We start from the raw sequence: 21,475 nt of genomic DNA on the forward strand, positions 1-21,475 counted from the left end.
TGGGCTCGGTCTTTCGGATAGTGTAGTGTAATCACGGTGTTTCTATAGGGCGCGGTCACGTGACGGTCGCAAAGTAACCTGAACCGTAACACGGCGAACAGTTTAAATTAGCGACCACTTCGTTCAAATTCGTCGTGGGGACGTAAAGTGACTATAGAATTAAGTTAAGACGTTTTGATTTTAGGTGTCATTAAAACTGTAAACATGTATATAATTATCGAAAAAAAAATCACTTTCGGTCGGAAAATACACTTGAAAAAACTCTACTGATTAGAACTTCAACTAATTTGGACTTCAATGATTGAGGTAAACGTGGGGTTTTCGATTGAGTTAGGCGAACGATTTTTTTTTGTTATCATTAAACTGGTACACCATACCTATATAATTATCGAGAAAAAAAAAAATCACTTCGGTCGGTAAATACCGAAGAAAAGCTCTCTACAGATTCAAGTTTTGCCGATTTTGGATTTCATTGGTATGAGTGGTTGAGGTAAAAAGTGGTACTTAGGATTATGTTAGGACGGGTGATTTTAGGTATGAATTCAACGCCGACTAATACATATATAATTATCGAGAAAAAAAAAATTAAATCATTTTAAATTAGCGACTTTCTTCCTATGGAGTCCCACAGGGATCTATACTTGGAGCAGTCTCTGTTCCTTGTGTACATCAGCAGGCGGAACTCATCGCTCCTGAGAGGGAAAATGGTCCAGTATGTTGACGATACTAGCGCTCTGCATTAAAGCTCCAACAAAACATGAATTAGAAATCATTTCCTTTTTAGAACTGAATTTCATGTATTCAGTTTTTTTCTAAATTAAAATCTGAGGACCAACAACTCCAAATCAAATGCACTAAATTTCTGTTTGCGGCAAAGAGAGATTGAGGATCGCGCTGCTGTGATGGCGGACGATGTCCTCATAGAGAGGAAACTGAAAGTTCCACCAAGTTCCTCGAATGTACCTTAATCGAAGTCTGACTTGAGACAATCACATTGAAAGTACCTGCTCAACGGTTTCTTCAGGCATTTATGCTCTACGGAACCTTTCAAAATTTTGCTCCCAGGATGTACTAAAAAATGGCCCTACTTCGGCCCTGTACACCCCCATCTAATGTACGAGTTGAGGCTATGGGGCAGCTGTTCTAAATACAAATTTGAGCGAGTATATTTAGAAGTCAAAAGAAAGCTGTCCGCATCATTTCAAAATTGAAATCCCGAAATTCATGCAGAGATGCCTTTAGGGAGCTTGGATTGCTAACTTTGCCCTGTCCCTACATCCTCGATGTCGCCCTGTTCTGCCGATTTAAGTGCGAGTTCGTCCGGGGCAGGGACGTATATCAATACGGGACAAGAGGCAGGGACAACCTTCGGTTACATCCGCACAGAACAGCCGCATTTAAACGTTTGCCATCCGAGGTTGGTGTTAAGCTGATCAACAAGCTCCCCGATGAAATAAAAAATTTGAATGAACCAACAAAATTTAAAGCTCGATTGAGACACTTTTTGGTGTCGAGGGTGTTTTATTCAGTGGAAGAGTTTTAAGATGAGCCGCTGGGATGAAATTTAAAATAATTCGATCATCCTCTATTTCTGGTGGTAAAAATTTAGAAGATTTTAAAACGTATGGCTGTAAGTATTTATTCAGTCTTAGGAATGAGTGTAGACTGTGTATGAACGGGTTATGAATGGGGGCAATTTAAAATAGATATACATATTTCTAAATAATTTAATTTGACGATTGTATGCAAATTTTATTATTGTTGACAACAATAAAAAAGTATTATTATTACCTCCGGTCGGAATATACCCAGGAAAAGCTCTACTGATTCAGATTTTTGACGATTTTGGGTTTCACTGGTTGAGTCGTTGAGATAAAAGTGGTACTTAGAAGTATGTTAGAACATTGATTTTAGGTATCAATTGAACGCCGACTAATATCTATATAATTATCAAATAAAAATTGAAAAAATCGCTTCCGGTCAGATAATACACCGGAAAAACTCTACTGATCAAGAAGTTCGACTACTTTGGATTTCACTGACGACTGAGGTATTATTTTTTTATTTTCCTTAGTATATTCCGATCGAAAGTGATTATTTTTGTTTTTTTTTTCTCGATAATTATATATTTATTAGGTCGGCGTTGAATTAATCTCTAAATTCAATGTCCTAACATAATTATAAGTACTACTTTTACCTCAACCACTCAACCAGTGAAATCCAAAATCGTCAAAACGAATCAGTAGAGAGCTTTCCTTTGGTATTTACCGACCGGATAGTAATTTTTTTCTCGATAATTATATAGGTAGTCGAGTACAGTTTAATGATAACAAAAAATCGTCGTCCTAACTCAATAAAAAAATACCACGTTTACCTCAATAACCGAAGTCCGAAGTAGTTGAAGTTCTAATCAGTAGAGTTTTTCAAGTGTATTTTATTTTCCGACCGAAAGTGATTTTTCCGATAATTATATACTCGTCTACAGTGTAATGATACAAAAAATCGTCATTATAACTCATTCATAAATACCCCAATCAGTGAAATCCAAAGTGGCCGAACTTCTAATCAGTAGAGTTTTTCCGGTGCATTTTCCGACCGTTAGTTTGACCTGTACCCGAGCAAACGCTCGAAAATCGCCCTTCTTTTCTAAATGGTTTTCGGCCGTCATCAGTGGCCCAATGTCCCCGAAGGAGTATTTCATTTTCTCCACAGAATATAGTTGATTCAATTATACGCTTGAGTGAAGCTCTGTTTTGATCTTTTTTATTTCTTATCCAGTGAATCCAACATCACTTTGGTGCCTCTCTACACGGCCAGAATCGAACTTCGTAAAGTTTCTGTAGCTATACAAGAAAATTTGTGGTACTAGAGTTGCTGTGAGAGTTTAATTTGCCTATTACTTCTTCTCCACTTTCTATAAAGGCGTAGTTACTAAAGCTCCATGTTTTTGGTATTTACCTTTTACCAGTGAATTCATTGGCAAATAACACACAAAACGTCCCCCGGATCCCCCGGTTTCGGGACCCCCCCCGAACGAAATTTTTCTGGCTACGCTACTGACACCGAGCCGGAATGTTCTCTAATAATTAAAACATCCTCTTTACTCATTCATCGCCTATTCTTCTAATTGTAGAATATGGTACGTGTATGCTATTCCCTTAACATCACTGTTAAAGCATTTAAAAACAAGAGGTCTCAATAGTCCTTGAAAGTTGCTTCCCCTACAGTATTCACATTACAGAATTGTTAAAACTGTTATAAAACTACCACAATAGACGGAACAGTGTGAAGTCAACTGAAATAGTCGCTTTGGGTGAATCTAAATTGAAAACTGACAGGCAGTCGAATGTTCCGATTATCTAAAAAGTGGCTAACTAAGTCTATCCATTAAAGTTTTCTGCATACATTATTGCAACTAGTAACTGCGGTTTTGGCATTTACACTTTCTTATTTCATATAGGGTCGTTAAGAAGGGGCGTGGGAGACGCCGTGGGCAACAACTGATGTAGCATATAAACGATAATCACAAAATCTTCACAATTAGAGTTTTAGAAAATAAAATAACGAATATATCAAATATAAAAAAGCTGTTATTATCATCCGACAATGTATATATAGCACTGACAACTGCCAAATAAATGTTATGTATCTATGAAAATGGTTAACATAAATATTGGGTTATAAAAAGCACCTGCTTACAAAGTAAACGATATTAAATGTAATATATGATATTTATGTATTAGATATATTAGAGTATCACTATTTTAAATATTGAGCAGTTGGGCATAATACTCTCAGACAACGTAACATTCCAAACATTCCAAAATGTGGAGGAAGGTTGTGTATTTATAAAACAGCAATTTATAAGATGTATGTTTTAAATGTAATGTCCTGTGGTATAACTAAAGATCTGGAGTTTCGAAAATTGTATTTGTAACTGTTAGTAGGTTGAAATACGTTCCCAGGTTTCATGTAAAGAGCTTCACGTTAAGCATGTAATATCACAAAATTCAACAGATTATATATAACTGGATGTAACATCCTCTACAATAATCAGATCCGGTCATTCCAAAAATCAGCCTAATTTATTTTTTAGCAAGCGATAAATTGTTTCATTTTTGTGGTTTCAGCACCCCAAATTGCAACTGCATATGACTAATGCAGTATATACTACAGCCAAAATATACTGTGAGGGGACATTATTGTCAGCAAACTTTGCAAGCCTCCTAATAACAAAGACACCACTGTTTAACTTACCAGACACCTTAGCGATATGTCTTTAAAAATCAAGGCGAGAATCAATCATAAGTCCAAAAAAAATTAGTGCAATAGCTTGAATCAATTTCGTTCTTGCTTACAGTAGTCTAGAAGCATTTCAATCATAATTCCTCAACCGAAAGTCAATGAGCACAGTTTTATTTGTGTTCACAACTCTAGATAAGAATTTGTCCTAGTCTTATTTTCAGTTTTAATAAAAACAGTGTCTAGGATAGAGTAAGATATTTTTTATAAGTAAAAATTAATAGGCCTGATAAGTGTTGCATATACTCATAAGCTTTTGCATTTACTATTGTTATTACTCAATAGTTCAAGTATACTCGTACGAAGATTAACAGATCTTTCATTAGTGTCGAGCAAGCAAAGCTGAAGTGAACACAAACAAAGAGCAACTGTGAGTAGTGTACTCGTATATCAGAGTCTCCTCACGAACAATTTAGCGTCGGAGTCAGTGCGGTCAGGTTGTTGGATTAGTCGAGCAGCTACTGCGCATCTACAGGGCGCAACTGGCACTACCAGAACAAGGTCACCACTCTTGTTGTCCCGCTACCAACTTTAGTTTTTAGAGTTGGCTGTATAAACACTCTGCTATTTTCGTGGCGCCTTCAATTAATCCATACAACATCGCTACATGCCTGCTCTGCTGCTGGACTGACTATAAGGCATCTACAAATGAGACTAAATCTAACATGGCTCTGTTTTAAAATCACGCAGTAGGGAAGTTTTAAACATTTATATTATTTATTGTATTTTTATTTTATTTTAAATGCTGATCGTGTTTGTTGAATTTTAGACTAATTGTTAATTTATTTCTCTATTTATTTTATTTGTTCACGATTTTAATAAATATTTTATTATATTTTTTAATAATTACAATTAGGCTAGAATTTTAACATATTGACATAAACATGCCTCTTATTACTAGATCAAGTGAAATGTTGAAAGTTGCTGATGTTCTGTTTTATATTGAACAAGGAGTGATACATATTGCATGTCAGTTCACAATAAACTAAACTCTGCCTCGGCTACATTTAAAGAGGATGCAAAATCAAGACTTATTCCTCACATTAGTTTACTTTTAAGTAAGTTAAATTATACTATGTCCAAGAAAAAAAGTAAACTTACCGAGGCGAGGCAGAGGCGTGTCTCAGTGGATGATGGTTTGCTGGCTGAGTTGGTCTTGACTGAAACTACCTCAGCATCAGAGCAACGGACACCGGACCTGATAATAGCTTGCAGCGTAAATCTACCAGACGACCCTATCTCTGCTGTTAGCCCTCCAGAGTCTCAACTTCAGTACCGCACTCCCCCTCAAACCTCCAGGACAGCAGTAGTGACTTTTAGAATGTACTTTTGATAAGTGATTCACACGAGATATTCGGCCAGAGAATGTGTCCAACTATATTAAGTAGTGTTTGCTAAATTATGTAGATATAGAATGAAATGTAATCTACATTTACACAGGCAGTAATAACCTTAGGTAGGGCTATCGTGAGGAGGATGTCCAGTCTCTAGTATTGACTGGGGTAGCATTGAGTGGGGCATTGACAAGGCAACTTTGGTTCCCAAAGGAGTCTAGAAACTTCAGAGGTATTGGGGACACTAGTTGAAAGGGGGGAGGGGTAAAAGGCGTCTCACATTAGATTTCTTTAACATAGGTTTCGACAAGGTGAGTTATCTTATGCACGATTTTAATTTTGATGCCTTTGAAGTTTTTGAGACTTGGCTTCACACGAAACTTCTCCTGCTGGTTACATGTTACCGGGGTACATTCTGCTAAGAAATTATCGCCACGGTAATCAGGGGTTTTGCTACATTGAAACGACAGGTGGGAGCATGGCTCAGTATGTTAAGGAAGGGTATCGCCTGTGAGCGATGTACTGTAGCTGATGATGCAGATTCTAGCATTGAAACTCTTTGTGTTGTGATCAAAGCTGAGGGAGTTGCATTTGTTGTATGTGTGGATTACAGGCCGCCACACCTGAGGTAGACTTTGATGTCAACTCCTTTAATTTTTAAATTGATTTACTATCGAAGACTTGCAATGAAATTAGGTGTTTACTACGCTGACTCTTGAAGGAATAAAATACAATGCAACTTTTAAAGGAGCCGCCGAGAGTGACTGCAACCTCAGCCAACGTGTTAGACGACGTAATTGTGGACAGTCGGCTGAGATCGAGAGGACTGGCGTCATCAACTCACCATGTACCAAATATTTTTGACCATAGAGGAGTAAAGATAACAGACCACAACTTGATTTAATGTACTTTTAAACGTGATAAAAATTAAACATGTGCCTGAAATGATTACTTACAGAGATCTCTCCAAGTTTCATATAGAACATGCTGTAGCTGCTGTCGTTGATACTGATTGGGACAATGCAATGAATATAGAGGGAGTCGACAATATTGAGCATTTTATTAATACTAAGAATATTAGAAATTTATTTAATGAACAGCCCCCCTTAGTTAGCAAAAGAGTGTCAATGAAGAAATGGTGACATTAATAAAAAGACAAAGATTCAAAATAAACGACAGAAAATACTGGAAAACCAGGGATAATGAAGACTGGGATTTGTTTTTTTTAAAACAGCATACAATGAACTGAGCCAATTAATATGGAAGGGAAAGAAAACTTATTTTACAGAACAACAATCATCTTCAAGTAAAGCCAAGGATTTCTGGACTTGTCTCTCAAGTAACTTGCTGGTAATTAAAAAAGTTATTTTTTTGAATTGAATAAGGTAAATGATGTGGCAGCTATTACAAATTTCCATCCAGTCACTATTGACTAATGAATGAAATACAACCAAGAGCAGCAGGAACTTATGAAATAAGAATACTTACGATTAAAGCCTTATCCTTATGTTTTAGGTACCACTTATCTGATAAATGAATCTCTGACTTAAGGGATTTTATTCAGAGGTAGAAGGAAAGTATATAGTTTGTCCCTTATCTAAGGTGCCCCACCCCTCAGCGTTAGCCAGTTAAGACACATTTCTATTTTACCTGCAATATCTAAAACTCTGGGAAATACGGTCAATCGTAAGATAAAACACATGAGTAAAAAAAATATTCTGCCTAAAACAAAATCTGTTTTTAGATACAACCACAATGCTTGTCGTGCCTTGACAGATCTATTTTGTGATCTCATTGTTGCTAAAGACAACGAAAAATAAAGTTCAGTTATCATGTTAAATTATTTGCAGGCTTTCAACTCCAAATCATAAGATATTATTGGCTAAGATGCACTTCTATGGTTCTGGTTATTAAACACTGTTAGAGTGGGTGAAATCATATCTTGGAGGACGCTAGGTTACGAAGGTTGAGAATGAGACATCTGCCTCTCTATTTAGAAGGTGAGGTGTACCTCAGGGAAGTTACCTTGGTCCTGTACAATTCAATTTGTACACTTCTAATTTCCCTACGTGTATTAAACATTACGCGACACGTCTGTGTTCTGATGATTCCCAGTTGCACTTGCCCTATGATCCTAGTTCAGTTTGGGAGGCCATCATCCATATTAGCTCTGACCCTGAAATATCAGTAAATGGTGTAAAGCTCAATGTAGGCAAGTGCACTGTCTTTTTCTTTCATGACATTCCATATAATCTGGTATGGGCATTGATGAACAGGGGTGTGGAGATCGCTCTTGATGTCGATTTTTTGGCACTGTGTGATTAAGTCAATCTGTACATTCTCTGATCACGTCACTCATATTATTCAGCGAGCTCTTGGCAGACTGAGTGACCTGTACATATTCAGACATCTGCTGCTGGAAATCGGAAAGCTTAAGCATCCTCGCAGGGTGATATGGATTTATTTATAAACTTCAAAACTCTGCTTTGCGTTTCGTTTTTAATTTGAGCTGATTCGATCACTTATCCCCCCTATTGAGAGGCTATTAAATTACTTCTAATGGAATCCGTTTGCAGGCTGCTTACTTTCTGCATGATCCACAAGGTCCTATCTCACAAGGAACTGCAGTATCTGAGCGAGCAATTGTTATTCTGGGAGGAGGTCTCGTAAAGTAGCACCTGCCATAGCTATAAGCTGATTTTTGTAAGGTCAGGAGGAGGTTTCCAAACTTTGGCCCTAAGTTGTACAATGACCTCCCCACTAGCCTCAAAGAATACAGTTGTAGTTCATTTAAACAAAAACTTAAGCAACTTTTAATTCTTGACAACGAACATAGTTGAGCCGATAATTTATAAAATTTTTATATGGTTTTTAGTATAAGAATTTTAAATGAGCAACTAGATTTTTAGTTATTTGTTTGATCTAGAGTTCAGTTAAGAATTTTTAATTGTTACTTGGTACATATTTAGTATTAGTTCCAGGCTACTAATGACTTAAATTGTTCTGAAAAACAGTAAATGTACTGAGAAACTCTTGTAAATAAAGACATGTTCATTTTATTATTTATTTATGGTTTAATATTTAAAACTATTCTTCTAGAAATAGTTAGCAAAATCATATAGACATTCTGCAGAAAACCTCAAGTAATGGTTACAATCTTTTTTAAATATTTGAATAAAAATGGTCAGGTATTCACAAAAAAACCAACGTATAATTGAGAATATTTAAATTGATATTTGAAAGCAAAATGACTAGACGCTCTAAGTTGGTTATAACATTTTAAAATGCACAGATAGTTTATAAATGATTAAATCTAAAGCTTGCTTCAGAAACACAGAGCAACAGAAAATCTAGAGCATTCTTTCCAGATATGTATCCATGTACAAAAAACCCTAGAAGCAATAAAAAATAAAGCTTTGAGAACACCTTTGCCATCAAGAGAGTTTCGAGTGAGAAAGGAGTAATTCTGGTTAAAATAACGCTAGAAATTAATTTTGTTGTGCCTGGCTTTATTTTACTCCATTGACTGTGGTGTGTTTCAGCAACAATGGGCTTACCACAGTTGAAATCTTGCTGTTGCGGCTGTTCATTGTCCTTAGGGACAAAGCTGATCGGATGGTTATGTTTGGTAAGTTCTCTTACTTAATCTGAAAAATAACAAAAACATACATTCTAATTCTATAATAATCCTAATTTGGATCACTGGAAATTTCGTGTGAGCTATCAGAAAAAAGTCAGTACGAATTTTAGAACTGTAGACTCGTCCAAGGTGTACTAGACTGCATGAAAAAATCAGTCTTACTGCGCAAAAACTCTCCTGGAAGAGACTGAATAGGGATTAAAAAAACTAGTGACCTTTTCTCTCGTGAATCTGTAATCGTCAATTTTACGATTTTAAGGTGAATCTGATATCGTACATTTTTATAAAATATATCAATTATTTAAAGCTCTTACTGCTGGTAATCTAGTTGTTAAGGTTAAAAATCTTTAAATTGTCACAGTTTATATTAGATATAATATTTACAATGACAAAAGTAGTAAGCGAGGATTTTGTATGGTTAGACAAAATTTGTCTGCGAAAACGTTTTTTTTTTTTTTTTAAGATGATTAATGATTTTGTAATCTTGCATTTTCTATTGGACTTTCAGTATGATAATTTTTATTGTGATTACTTTTGGAATAAGGAAAGCCTAAATTTTAATCATAAAACCGAGTGTTCTCTATATTTTTGGTTATCACAATCTAGAATAACACACAATATTGTACTCGAATACATGGGTGAATACTACCCAAACAGTAAATAATTATTTCCGAGGTAATATAGGGGTTAATTTTAATGTGATAAATGCTTGAAGTGAGATGTTTAGCGTGTGAGAGAGGTCGCCGGGACCTGGCTCCTCAGGGATCTTCTTTAGAAATACAAACTTTAGGATGACTCATTGTCCGCTTCCACCATCTTGTTGTTGCGCTTCATTTACTTGGCTTCATGTCGTATTTACCTATGCTACGGCTTTTAGTCCTATGTAGTCCATGGGTAGCTCATACATTTTAATTGAAGTAAGAAAAGGTTTGATAAAAAATACTCTATAGCAGTCAAGCAGCTGCATATCAGTCAATTTATACTTGCCATAACTTGCAACCATGGGTTTTTGATAGCTTTGTTCCATTCTTGGTGAAAACAAACTCCTAGTAATCTCCCCCTTTTAAAAATCCTGGCTATGTTAACCATGTTCTGCAAGTTTTGGAAATAATTACAATGGAATTAATCCAATTTGTGTATTGTTTCTTCTTTCAGGTTGGCGCTGTTGCATCAATGTTCGTCGCATGGGGGGGTTTCGTGGTGCTAGACCACCCTGATGTAAAAGATAACGAGAAAATTCAACCTTTCATACCAAGTTAGTAAATGTGTCTAGAATAAATTTGTGTAGAATGTATTAGATAATTCTTTTACGATGAATACAAACCGTTTGTTTGATTGGTTAAGCTCTTTCTATCGACAAATTTAGGACCATTAGGTCCTTTCATTCACTTAACCTGTGTCAATAAATACAAATACAAAATTATAAGAACTTAGCCAGGAAAACATTTGGGGGTCTAGACAGCTGATATTTTCCTGTAGTGTACAGATGGGGTGTATGGGTAAGGCCCCATTTTGTTCCTTAAAAAGTTTTTGACTTGTTTCTTTGTTGAGAACTATCTTTCAGCAGTATATGTCAGTAATACTGAATTATTTTAATAATAATAATCGTTAGAAAATAATTGAAGATTTGGGGGGTCCAGATCCCTTGCTGGCTATGTTCTTGCAAAATAATTTGTAATAAAACCAATTAAAAATAATTAACAATAAAAAAATTATCACATATAGCATTTACTTCCCTAAAAATACCAATAATACCATTTCTAATACACATTGAAAATTTTATAAATCAAAATGAATCGCTAAATGTGCTGCTAAGGGATAGTCTCAAGAATAACTGGACCAATTTGGCTAATTCTTTTTTTATTGAAGTCCGAGGAAGGTTTTGATAAAAAGATAAACTGTAAAAGTTTCCAGGAATATTTTTGATTTTGAAAAATTAATGATAATATTTATGAAACATACTTCAAATTTAACTAGCACTAAACAGCTGTTGATACTCTCGGCTAATGTTTGCCAAAGACGCTGAAACATTAGTTTAATTTAAAGTTTAAAGAATGTTAAGAATACAGTGCTTGATAAATAAAATTATGCAAATATCAAAGACAAAGTTAGTATCTGACTTTTATTGCAAATTGCGCATTTAATAGATTGAACATACTTTTTAAACACTGGTGTAAAGCCCCCCTTAACAAACCTGCAAATATATATATATATATATTTGGGTACATGAAGAATTGGCTGGCGTTGTATTAAGACATTTTTACAGTGGTTTAAGAAAACCAGAGAAACACTATAAAACATTCCTCAATGATCTGTTCTTTCCAAAACTATACTCCAAAAACCAAGGTAACAATAAAAAAAACTTACTAACTTTAACAAAGTAATATTTATGCTGTCTTGTTTAGCTATTCTTAAATGTCATACGATTAAGGAAACATTGTTTGAGAGTTGATTTATCATAAAAACAATTTTTGTTACGGCCAATCCTCTTTTAAATATTTGTGAATGTCCTAATTAGAAAATTGAATAGAATTGTGTGGTTTTTTAACAGTATTTTTACACACATTCTGTGTCACACATCTAACTGGAAAGATAGCATTTAAATAACACAACCATTAATATTTATTTTAACAATTCTCTGTTAATGTTTATTACTTACATTTTTGCTTTAATGCTTTTTTGTAATTCTAAGTTTGTTGTTCCAGTCCTTAAAGTCATCTTCTGGATACTCATTATAAATGCCGCCATCTCTCTCGTATTTACTGTTATTCTTCTGAAAGGAGCTTATGAGGTTAGTTGTATTTTTAGTTCTTCTATTTTAAAATATGCTGAATAAGACAGGGTTAACCAGTAATGGTAGTGCTCATGCCAACAACCCAGTGCCGTGTCTAGTAAGTCATGAGTCAAGGATTAATTTACTACTGATCGAAAGTAAAATAATCACTTAGATTCATTCCCCAAGTTCATTTGAAAACTACTCATAGAATTCTATTAAGTTACCTATGTCAATCATATTGGGTCTCTTTAAGGGTGTAAAAAAATGAATCTTTTCTATTTTAAGTTCGGTTTTGGCCAGTCTTATTTAGGCCCTCACTATATCTTGTCACTTAAGTCAATACACCAAACGCACTTTCTTTTAAAGTTATCCTATTCAACAATACCAGTACAAAATAATCTGTTTCAGACATAATCCGGTCATCCAAATTTTCTTCAGTCTTGCTTCGTTAGGATTGATTTGTGATATAAGCTTAACTACTTAGTTTAATATTTTGTTAAAGTTAGGATTAAATTAGGTTTTAGTTAAGGTGAGTCTGATGTCATAAGAAATAGATTTTTCATTGTATATTTGTTCCTTGATTTTTATTATTTTATGAATAGTTTGATATACAAAACATGTATACCTAAATTTTACTAAGCCACTTAATTCAATTTTACTGCGTTATAAGGCACAAGCTTGATTTTTCTATTTTTCATTCTTATACTAATATAACTTCCGAAATATTGAGTTTATGGTCCATATTTTATGGATATAGTTCTCTTTACTCCCATTGGCAGTAAAATCAAGCCTATCTACAGAGATTTACAGAATTATTTTAGTAATTTAAAGCTCTGATACCAGTACTTAGGTAGGGTAAAGGTGTTTGCAAGAACTCCTTGGTGAGGCTGGTACAAACTGTGGGCTAAAGGCGTTCAATTGTGGCAAAAAAATGCTGATAAAAAATCTGATGAGATGATAAAAAGTTTCAAAGTAACAGCAAGAACTAAGAAGAGGAAGCTAGAACACTGGAAGGGCTTTATAGGCCTGAATGAACACAATATTTTCTCTTTTGGCTTGGTTTCCCAAAACTTCAAATTTTCAACTTTAGGTACAGTTTTTTAGGACTTAATATTTAAAATATTTCCTGGGAGTATGCTCCCAACCCCCCTACAGGTCTGGGGGTGTTTCCATACACCCTACTCAACGGTGTACTCCACCTCCCCCCCAGAGAAGATTTCTAGGTGCGCCACTGACTATTTGGATCTGTTTTCATAAAATCATTCATAGTAAAGTTATCAAAATCATAATAATCATCATCCTCATCATTACCATCACCATAATCATTCAATTATCAATGATTATTAAATATTTTTAACATAAAAAACTTAATTTATATTAGGATCAAAGTTTGAACCAATTGTGGTATTTTTTTTTTCAAATAATTAAATAGTTGGTTATGATTAATACATGAAATTAATAATTAAGTTGACAAGTTGGTTGCAACCTAATCTAGTAGGCTCAAGTACTAAAGTAATTTAAAACTGTAAAAGCAAAAGCTACGAACTCTCATACTTAAATTCAGTTGATGTGTACAGAATATCTGCTATAAATTCAAGAGTCTTAAATTTTCATGGTAGTAATATATGTTGATTATATTATTTAACTCATTCTCATATTCTTTAAAGGTTTCAATCCATAAAAAACAATTAATTATTCTATAAAAGATACTTGATGGCTAAAAATAGCATACTTAACACTATACCCACCCCCACCACATTTATTGTTTGTATTTTTGGTTAAAATAAAACAAAAACTTGCTTACCCATATTTCAACACCAGATCCAGGGCAAATATAGTGGTCATAGGTAAAAAGAACAAAACCCTACTTAGTGACTGGACCTACTGCACCTATTCAAGGGCTGACCACTCTATCCAAAAGCAAAACTGGCATTATGGGTAAAACGACATACAGTATAATATACATAATTTTGGTTTATTGTAATATTTAAAAAAAATTATAGTTAGATAATTGTTTGTTAGTTTGTGTGTAAGTGTGATAGATGTAATGCATAAGTAGCCTACCAAAATTATATTACTTTAGATTTGCACTTGTAATGAAGATTTTTGTAATGTATTAATTTTTCAGAGGAAGCCCAAGTACGTCAAACTGTGGGTGTATTTCTCAATTGTAATGTTGATAATTGACTGCGTTCTTAAGATTGGGATGTTGGTCAGCTTCAGCAAATTTTCCAATCCCTTTGAGCTCCTTTCCATTCGTAAGTATTTAAATATCTTTTACAACTTCAATTCAGTGAGTATGCAGATCTGCATAAACATATAACACACTTAAAAGTCGATGACAACATTTGACTGCGACACTCTCGTGTTGTTGTACCGTTGCAAGTCCTGATTTCCCACATTTGAATTCAGGCGTCAGTTTCAAATTCATCAATACCACCTTGAAATTACAATAAGCCTATAATTATTCTGATAATTTTAGTTTATTTACTTATATTTTTTTTATAATTTTGTAAATTAACAATACAATATCAGCAACTGGAACTGTAGAGAATATAAATATGAAAAATCATTGTATTTATTGGTACATGTTTAAATACAAGCTGATACTAGCAGGCTTTGAATGAATATTATGTACTATTACCTTTTAAAAACCTGAAAAGATTTCCTTTGCCATAGTTATTTATAAGAAAACTCACTTTTTATTTCTAGAGTATTTTTTAGAGGAAAATACTTAGTCTACCATATTTTCCTTGTGGAAAATATATAAATATAATGTTTAGTGCATAGAATTTACAAATAAGTACAGTACATTATTTTTGACTTCTTGATTGATAAATTTTACATTAACATGGTGAATATTTGAAGTTTTCTACACTTAACGTAAATACAAATTAAATATTCTTCCTTGATGTTAAGGTGTAATTTAGTTATAAATTCAGTTTATCCACGCAATTATATATATATATATATATATATATATATATATATATATATATATATATATATACAAGGTGTTTGAAAGGTCTGGGTACGGCTTAATATTTTACAAACCATAGCAGATAACATCTATAAACTTTGCACAGTGTCATATGGCTATGTAAACTATTTTTCCTTGCTATTACCATGAGATACCAACCATGGGGAGACGGCCCACGGAGGAAAACATGGAAATCTTAAATTAAAGATGGGTCGAGTGATACCTCATTTGAAAGAGCTCACTTAGTAGAGTTGAATGCCGTAAACCGCATCTCAAAAGGTTTATCCAATCAGAAATGGCGGGTTGTTTTAGGTACACATTGTGAAGTACGTTATGCGCTGCCATTTCTGACTGGATCGTTGTATTCTGATGTGGTAGGCGACGTTTCACTCTACTAACCGATGTGTTTTCACTGACTTATTTTTAATTAGCATATTATGTCATAAATTTATAACACAATAAATAAAACTAAAATGAATTCGTTGTCTTTATGTTTATGAATTAATTAAGTTCTACCATTGTTCTTTGTTGGTGTAATAGTTAACTTACCAGTTAATTTTTGAAGTAAATTTTTTTGTTATTTTTTATAAATACTAATCAATGAAACCATTGATTAGTAGAGTGAAACGCCGCCTACCGCATCAGAATACGACAATCCAGTCAGAAATGGCAACGCATAACGTACTTCACAATGTGTACCTAAAACAACCCGCCATTTCTGTTTAAACCCGGCATGATTTTAAATTTATTCACTTAAAATAAAACTTATGATACAGGTGAAGGAAACAATTGATCAGGACTATCGATAATATGTTTTCCAGTTTAAAACTTCTAATGTCAGTCAGTATTCTTGTTGTTCTTTTTCAGTTTAATGATTTTGAACAGTGGCGTAATACATACCCCCGCAACCCCCGCAATGCGGGGGGGCGCGGCGTGTCAAGGGGCGCCACACGAAGGAATGAAAAAAATAAAAAAAATTATACCGATTTTACCAAATTTCTTAAGGTTGATATTTGCACTATTTTCATTGTAATTCCTTATAATTTTTTTTGTATAAATGAGCTAGCGAGGAATATCGTAGGCCTATTATCATTTCTTGTTTTAGTTAAACGCCTTCAAAACTAAAGCAGGCAAACTATTTGCTGAACCGCCACGGAAGTGTATTTTAAGGCGCTTTAGGACCGTGTGTGAGCGTGGGGGTGTGCGTGCGTTGTACTGCCTTGTTTCATGTTGCGACTTGAATACTCCCCTCCCTCCCTCCACACTACCAAGTACCAATTATTGTTAGGTAGTTCCTTCACAGTATACTGTGGTTCCTTGTCACTCAGTCATATATTCATTACTCGTTACGTTTACTGCATTTTCGAAGTTGTGATTTATTCAGTAGCCTACAACTGTGGTGGCGGTGAAAAAGTGTTTGCAAACTACACCTCTTACAGGAAACTTATATTATGGGACGATGTACTTAGAAAACTAAATCAATAATTAAACAAAAATGTCTAAAAAACCTAGTGGTGCAGAATACCGAAAGCGGAAGAAGGAGGAGGAAGAAAAAGCAAAAAAACACCAAAAAATTGATCTATTTTTTAAATCTGACATATCTCTTAGTAAAAACAATGACAGTGTAAGGAAACAAATAACTTCCGGTTTAATTTGTGAGTGTAGTGAAATAAGTTCTGACCTACCTACCATCGAGACAGAAAATGGAACATCTACTCAGACCCACCTGAATTCACAAATAACGAACCAGACGTGAGTCTAGACGTTAAGATAAATAATGATAGCTGTAGCTGTTAGCTGTACCGTAGACATTGATAAAAACTGTGTTTTGCATATTGATACTAATGAAATCAGTCAACAACGTGGTGTTTTTAAAACTGACATTGGGCTCTACACTAATGACGGAGTATCCCTCTTAAAAGAAGAAGATAAAACTTTCATTTTGAATTCTGAACCATGTAGGCCCACAGGGCCTTTTCCTAAAGACTCGACAAACAATAGATCTTTTAGCAGTGATTTTTATTACAAAATTGCCAAAAACGGGCCAAAAACTAGAACGGGTTTTGGCTTTGTTATTCACCTTTATTAAATGGGCGTATACTGTGAACCTTGTTGGTTGTTCGCTGACAGAACTGACCCTAAATTTAAAGATGCTTGGTGTAAAGGTCTAATAAATGATTGGCAAGGTTTAAGCAAAAAAATTAAAGAACATGAAACATCTCGTATACACTTAAATTCATGTTTAGCATATAGTACCGTAAAAAAATAGCCAAGATGCAAAATCACTTATTCAAAAGTATGAACCTGAGTATTGTGAGATTCTCAAAAGACTTTTAGATGTAGTAATAAACTATGGCTACTTGTAACTTAGCGTTCAGAGGGCATCGGAATGAAAAATATTGAAACAGTGGACACTACTTCTGGAAACTTTTTGAATATTATAGATTTGTTGTCACGATACGATCCTCTTCTAAAAAGTCACTTAGAAAACGATCAAAGCAAAGTTAAGTATTTTGTCTCCCAAAATCCAAAATGAAATGATCATGTTTGCGTCACAGCATGTTCTGGATGAAGTTGTAAGTGAAATCCAAGCAGCTCCTTTCTTCTCTCTGTATTAGACACCACTCAAGACGTCTCAAAAACTGATCAACTATCGATAAGTAATACGACATGTGGCAGTCCAAAACTACGAAAAACTTGAAATTAAAGAATCATTCTTAGGGTTCATAGCTCTTACAGGCCAAAATTCGGAAAAAAATTACTAACGAGGTTTGTAATTTTTTGGAAGAAGAAAACAACATTAAAATTGAAAAAGTGTAGAGGCCAGGGTTATGACGGGGCAGCCGTAATGAGTGGAAAACTATTCTGGAATCCAATCTAGAATAAAGCAAAAGTCGCCAAATGCAGAGTACGTGCATTGTGCCTCGCATAATTTAAATTTGGTACTTCAATGACTCAGTTACTGACATAACAGAAATGATTTTTATTTTACGATTTGGTCAATCAAATTTACGTGTTTTTCGGCGAAAGCCTGCCAAGATGGCAAGCTTTGAGAGAGAAATCTATGGAGCAAAGGGGGTCTATACTTAGCAAGACACTCAAAAGATTGTGTCCGACCCGTTGGTCATCTAGGTACGATTGTTTTACTGGCCATAAAGTGTAACTTTGTTTCTGTCTTAAGCTGTTTGACGAATATTATTCTGACTTCTAAAAAGAATAAAGAGGTTTTAGAGGCAACTGGACTCAAAAAAACAAATGACGTGTTTTCAATTTGTATTGATGCTTACTTTCCAAAGTAAGGTTTTAGAGAGAATTAATTATATTACATCTAAAACACTACAAAAAGAGGATGTATCAATTGACGAAAGCTACAGCCCTTCTTGGAAAGAGTATGCTGAACTAAAGAGAGCAAGAATGAGTTTGAAGGTGTTGTTAAAGAAGCTGAAACGCTAGCCAGGGATGGAATATTGAGTCTTCTCTGCCGACTAAACGATGTAAAAAAGTAAAAAACTTTTTTGACGAACTGGACCAACGATGTTGAATTTTCTAATCCATTGCAAGAATTCAAAGTAAAAGTATTTTACAGGAGCTTGGATATAGTTATTGCTCAAATCTCCAGACGTTTTGAGAGCATGGTCAGGATTAACGATCAGTTCATCTTTTTAACTCCAAAGTACCTCACAGAGAGAAAAGTGATGATGAACTAATTTTTTCAGCCAGGAAGTTTTGTGAGAAGTATGAGGAAGATGTTTTCACACGGGTTGGAGACACAAATAGTGTGTTTCAGAAACATTGTTTCGGATGAAATAAAAACAAGAGGATTGAAAAAAGTTTAAGGATTTAGCCTCATATTTAATGATAGAAAACGTGACTTTGTCAAGCAGCCTTCCTGATGTCTGCACAGCGATGATGATGTTCTTGACTCTCCCAGTTACGTCAGCGTCAGCGGGAAAGGTTCGTAATCACCAAAATATCATAAAAACCGTACTAACTAAAATTAATTTTTGTGTTAAGAAGAGTTATTATACCCTTTAATTATATACTTGTATTATAACCTGAAAATGGGCATATATGTTAACAACATAGTTTTTTAATCTTATATAAATTTTCAGGTCATTTTCTAAACTCAAGCTCATAAAGAATTATTTGAGAAACACTATGACCAATACCAGGCTGAGCGCTTTGGGAGTCTTGAGCATAGAACATGAACGGGCTCGTAGGATCAACTTGAAGATGTTAGCTGAAAAATATTTCAGTTTTAAGAAGAGGAGAGGGTTTAAATAAATGGAAATAATTAACATGTCTACAATTTTTTCTATTTTTATTTTAATGTTTGAGATAGTTTCATTAATAAATAATTATGATGAATAATTCATTTTAAAGTTTTCTTTTCCTTTTTTGATCTTTTTACAAAATGTATAAAAATAAACATTGCACAGCACGGGACTATCAACTATTTACACAAATTTAAAGCCACTCTTAAAAAGTAAAGGTTTGTTTTCTATTACAATTTACCGTAAGTAGAGTGAACATCATGAGAATAAAGGTAGACCAGGGGAAGTAGGCTATAATTATAACGATGCGTGTAGGTCAGTAGGAGGAAGGGGGGGGGGGTGTTAGGAGCCCCGACAGGAGGGGCGCAATTTCAGTACGCTGCGGGGGGGCGCGACTCTGTCTAGTTACGCCACTGATTTTGAATGTTCACTTTTGTAATTATGTTTCAGCGTTGACTTCATACTTCATTTGGGTAGTCTACAGTTTCTATAGGCAGCTGATCCAGGATCCAAATCACTGCTAGAGAGTGCCAAAAGTTATATGGAACCATGTACTCATATTTACATTACCAATAACATTACAACTATATCTGACTACCTGTTAGCTTACAATGTAATTTCAGGAAAATACTTAAACTAGTGCGTACTTTAATATCATTATGTACTTTCAACAAAGATTTAGCTTTAAGTAAATATTTTTATTACTTTTTTTACTGTTTTTATGTATATTATCGTATTAGATAGTACACAGTCACAGTCTAAGATAAAAATATTTTATCATACTAGGCTCAATATAAAGCCATGTGTGTAATATTTTCTGTAAATATTACCATGAGGAATATTGTTAGTGCTGTAAAAGTTCAAATACATAATAAACATGAAAATATGGTTTTATTTACTTCTTATAAAACTTTAATAGTAAACTCAAATCATCTTTATTTCTTCCAGTTCATTTTTACAATAGTGTCATAACATATTATGAAATGGTAGATATTTGCACCTATATTAAAAGGTACCTATATAAAAATTGGAGTACATAGCAGTCTATATTAAAAGTTAGAAACAAGGAGCTAAATATTCAATTATAATATATTAACAAAAAACTTAGTCTATAGTATAAAATTCAACAAGTTTTTCCCTGTTCAATAATATTCATGCAAGGGCTTCTCTGATAAGTCCTATAGTTGTTTTTTAAATTTATTGTTGTCCTCAACACCCTTGATCTTCTTGGGAATATATTTCCAAAATCTTATTCCAGATTATAAAGTAACTTACTATTTTTTAAATTCTCTAATCTATGTTGGGGTAAAATGGTGTTTTGTTTGTAGTGATGGTGGCAATCAGAATGACTTTTTAAATAATACTTGTAGTTTCTGACATGACTCATTCAAAAATATACAGTCTGTACACAGTAAAAACTTTTCATTCAGAAAAGTGATGTTTAACTGACTAATTGTAATTTAATTTTAATATTGTTCTAAGTGCTCTTTTGCAAATTTTGTCAAGACTTTTGTTGGCAGTGCCCCCATACACACAGGTACTATACAAAATATGAGATTGGGCATGTGCGTTGAAACATGTCATTAAAACAGAACAATTGCTGAGATATGTTAATCGTTTTAGTTCAAATATTCCTAAATTGAATTTCTTAGTGATACATTCAATATGAAAGCCCCAACTAAGACTTTGGTCGATTGACAAGTCTAAACATTTTGATTTATGCAGCAGTTCCAGTTAATCATGGATTATAATTTCTAGATTAAGTAGATTTTTGTTTAGTTTTGTATGAAATTAAATAAAGTTTGTTATATTTGGCTTATAATTAATCAATTTTTACTACAAAAATTTCTATAATGTTGCACTTATATTGCAGCACACTCCACTTCAATTTTTTTTTAGAGATATAACCAGGTTAGAGTTATTCGCACAGTTGATTTTTTTATGTGTTCATAATTTGATAGAGATTTTGGCATATCATTTAAATAACAAATAAATAATAGGGATCCCAAGATTGAACCTCAAGGTACTCCATTTCTAATTACTTAAGTGTGCGATTTTTAATCTTATTGTAATGGATTTGAGTTATTTCAACATATTGCCTCCTTTTGGAGAGGAAAGATTCAAATCACTTTAAATGTATATTTTTAATTCTAAGGGTTTGAAGTTTTT

At 33.9% G+C, this 21,475-nt stretch overlaps 1 protein-coding gene across 1 annotated transcript in view; it reads left to right on the top strand.

Annotated features, from left to right (window-relative positions):
• The window catches only part of LOC124354666, a 45,188-nt gene extending 24,998 nt beyond the window's left edge, over positions 1–20,190 (top strand). The window contains exons 2-6 of the mRNA XM_046805297.1: positions 9,179–9,264; positions 10,432–10,531; positions 11,982–12,067; positions 14,181–14,310; positions 19,757–20,190. Coding sequence (XP_046661253.1) covers positions 9,184–9,264; positions 10,432–10,531; positions 11,982–12,067; positions 14,181–14,310; positions 19,757–19,830 — 471 coding nt within the window. The 5' untranslated portion in view covers positions 9,179–9,183 and the 3' untranslated portion in view covers positions 19,831–20,190. The remainder of the gene's footprint in view (positions 1–9,178; positions 9,265–10,431; positions 10,532–11,981; positions 12,068–14,180; positions 14,311–19,756) is intronic.
• The last annotated feature ends 1,285 nt before the right edge of the window (positions 20,191–21,475 follow it).

The sequence above is a fragment of the Homalodisca vitripennis genome, chromosome 2 (assembly GCF_021130785.1).
Source record: "Homalodisca vitripennis isolate AUS2020 chromosome 2, UT_GWSS_2.1, whole genome shotgun sequence".
Classification (NCBI taxonomy): Eukaryota; Metazoa; Arthropoda; class Insecta; order Hemiptera; family Cicadellidae; genus Homalodisca; species Homalodisca vitripennis.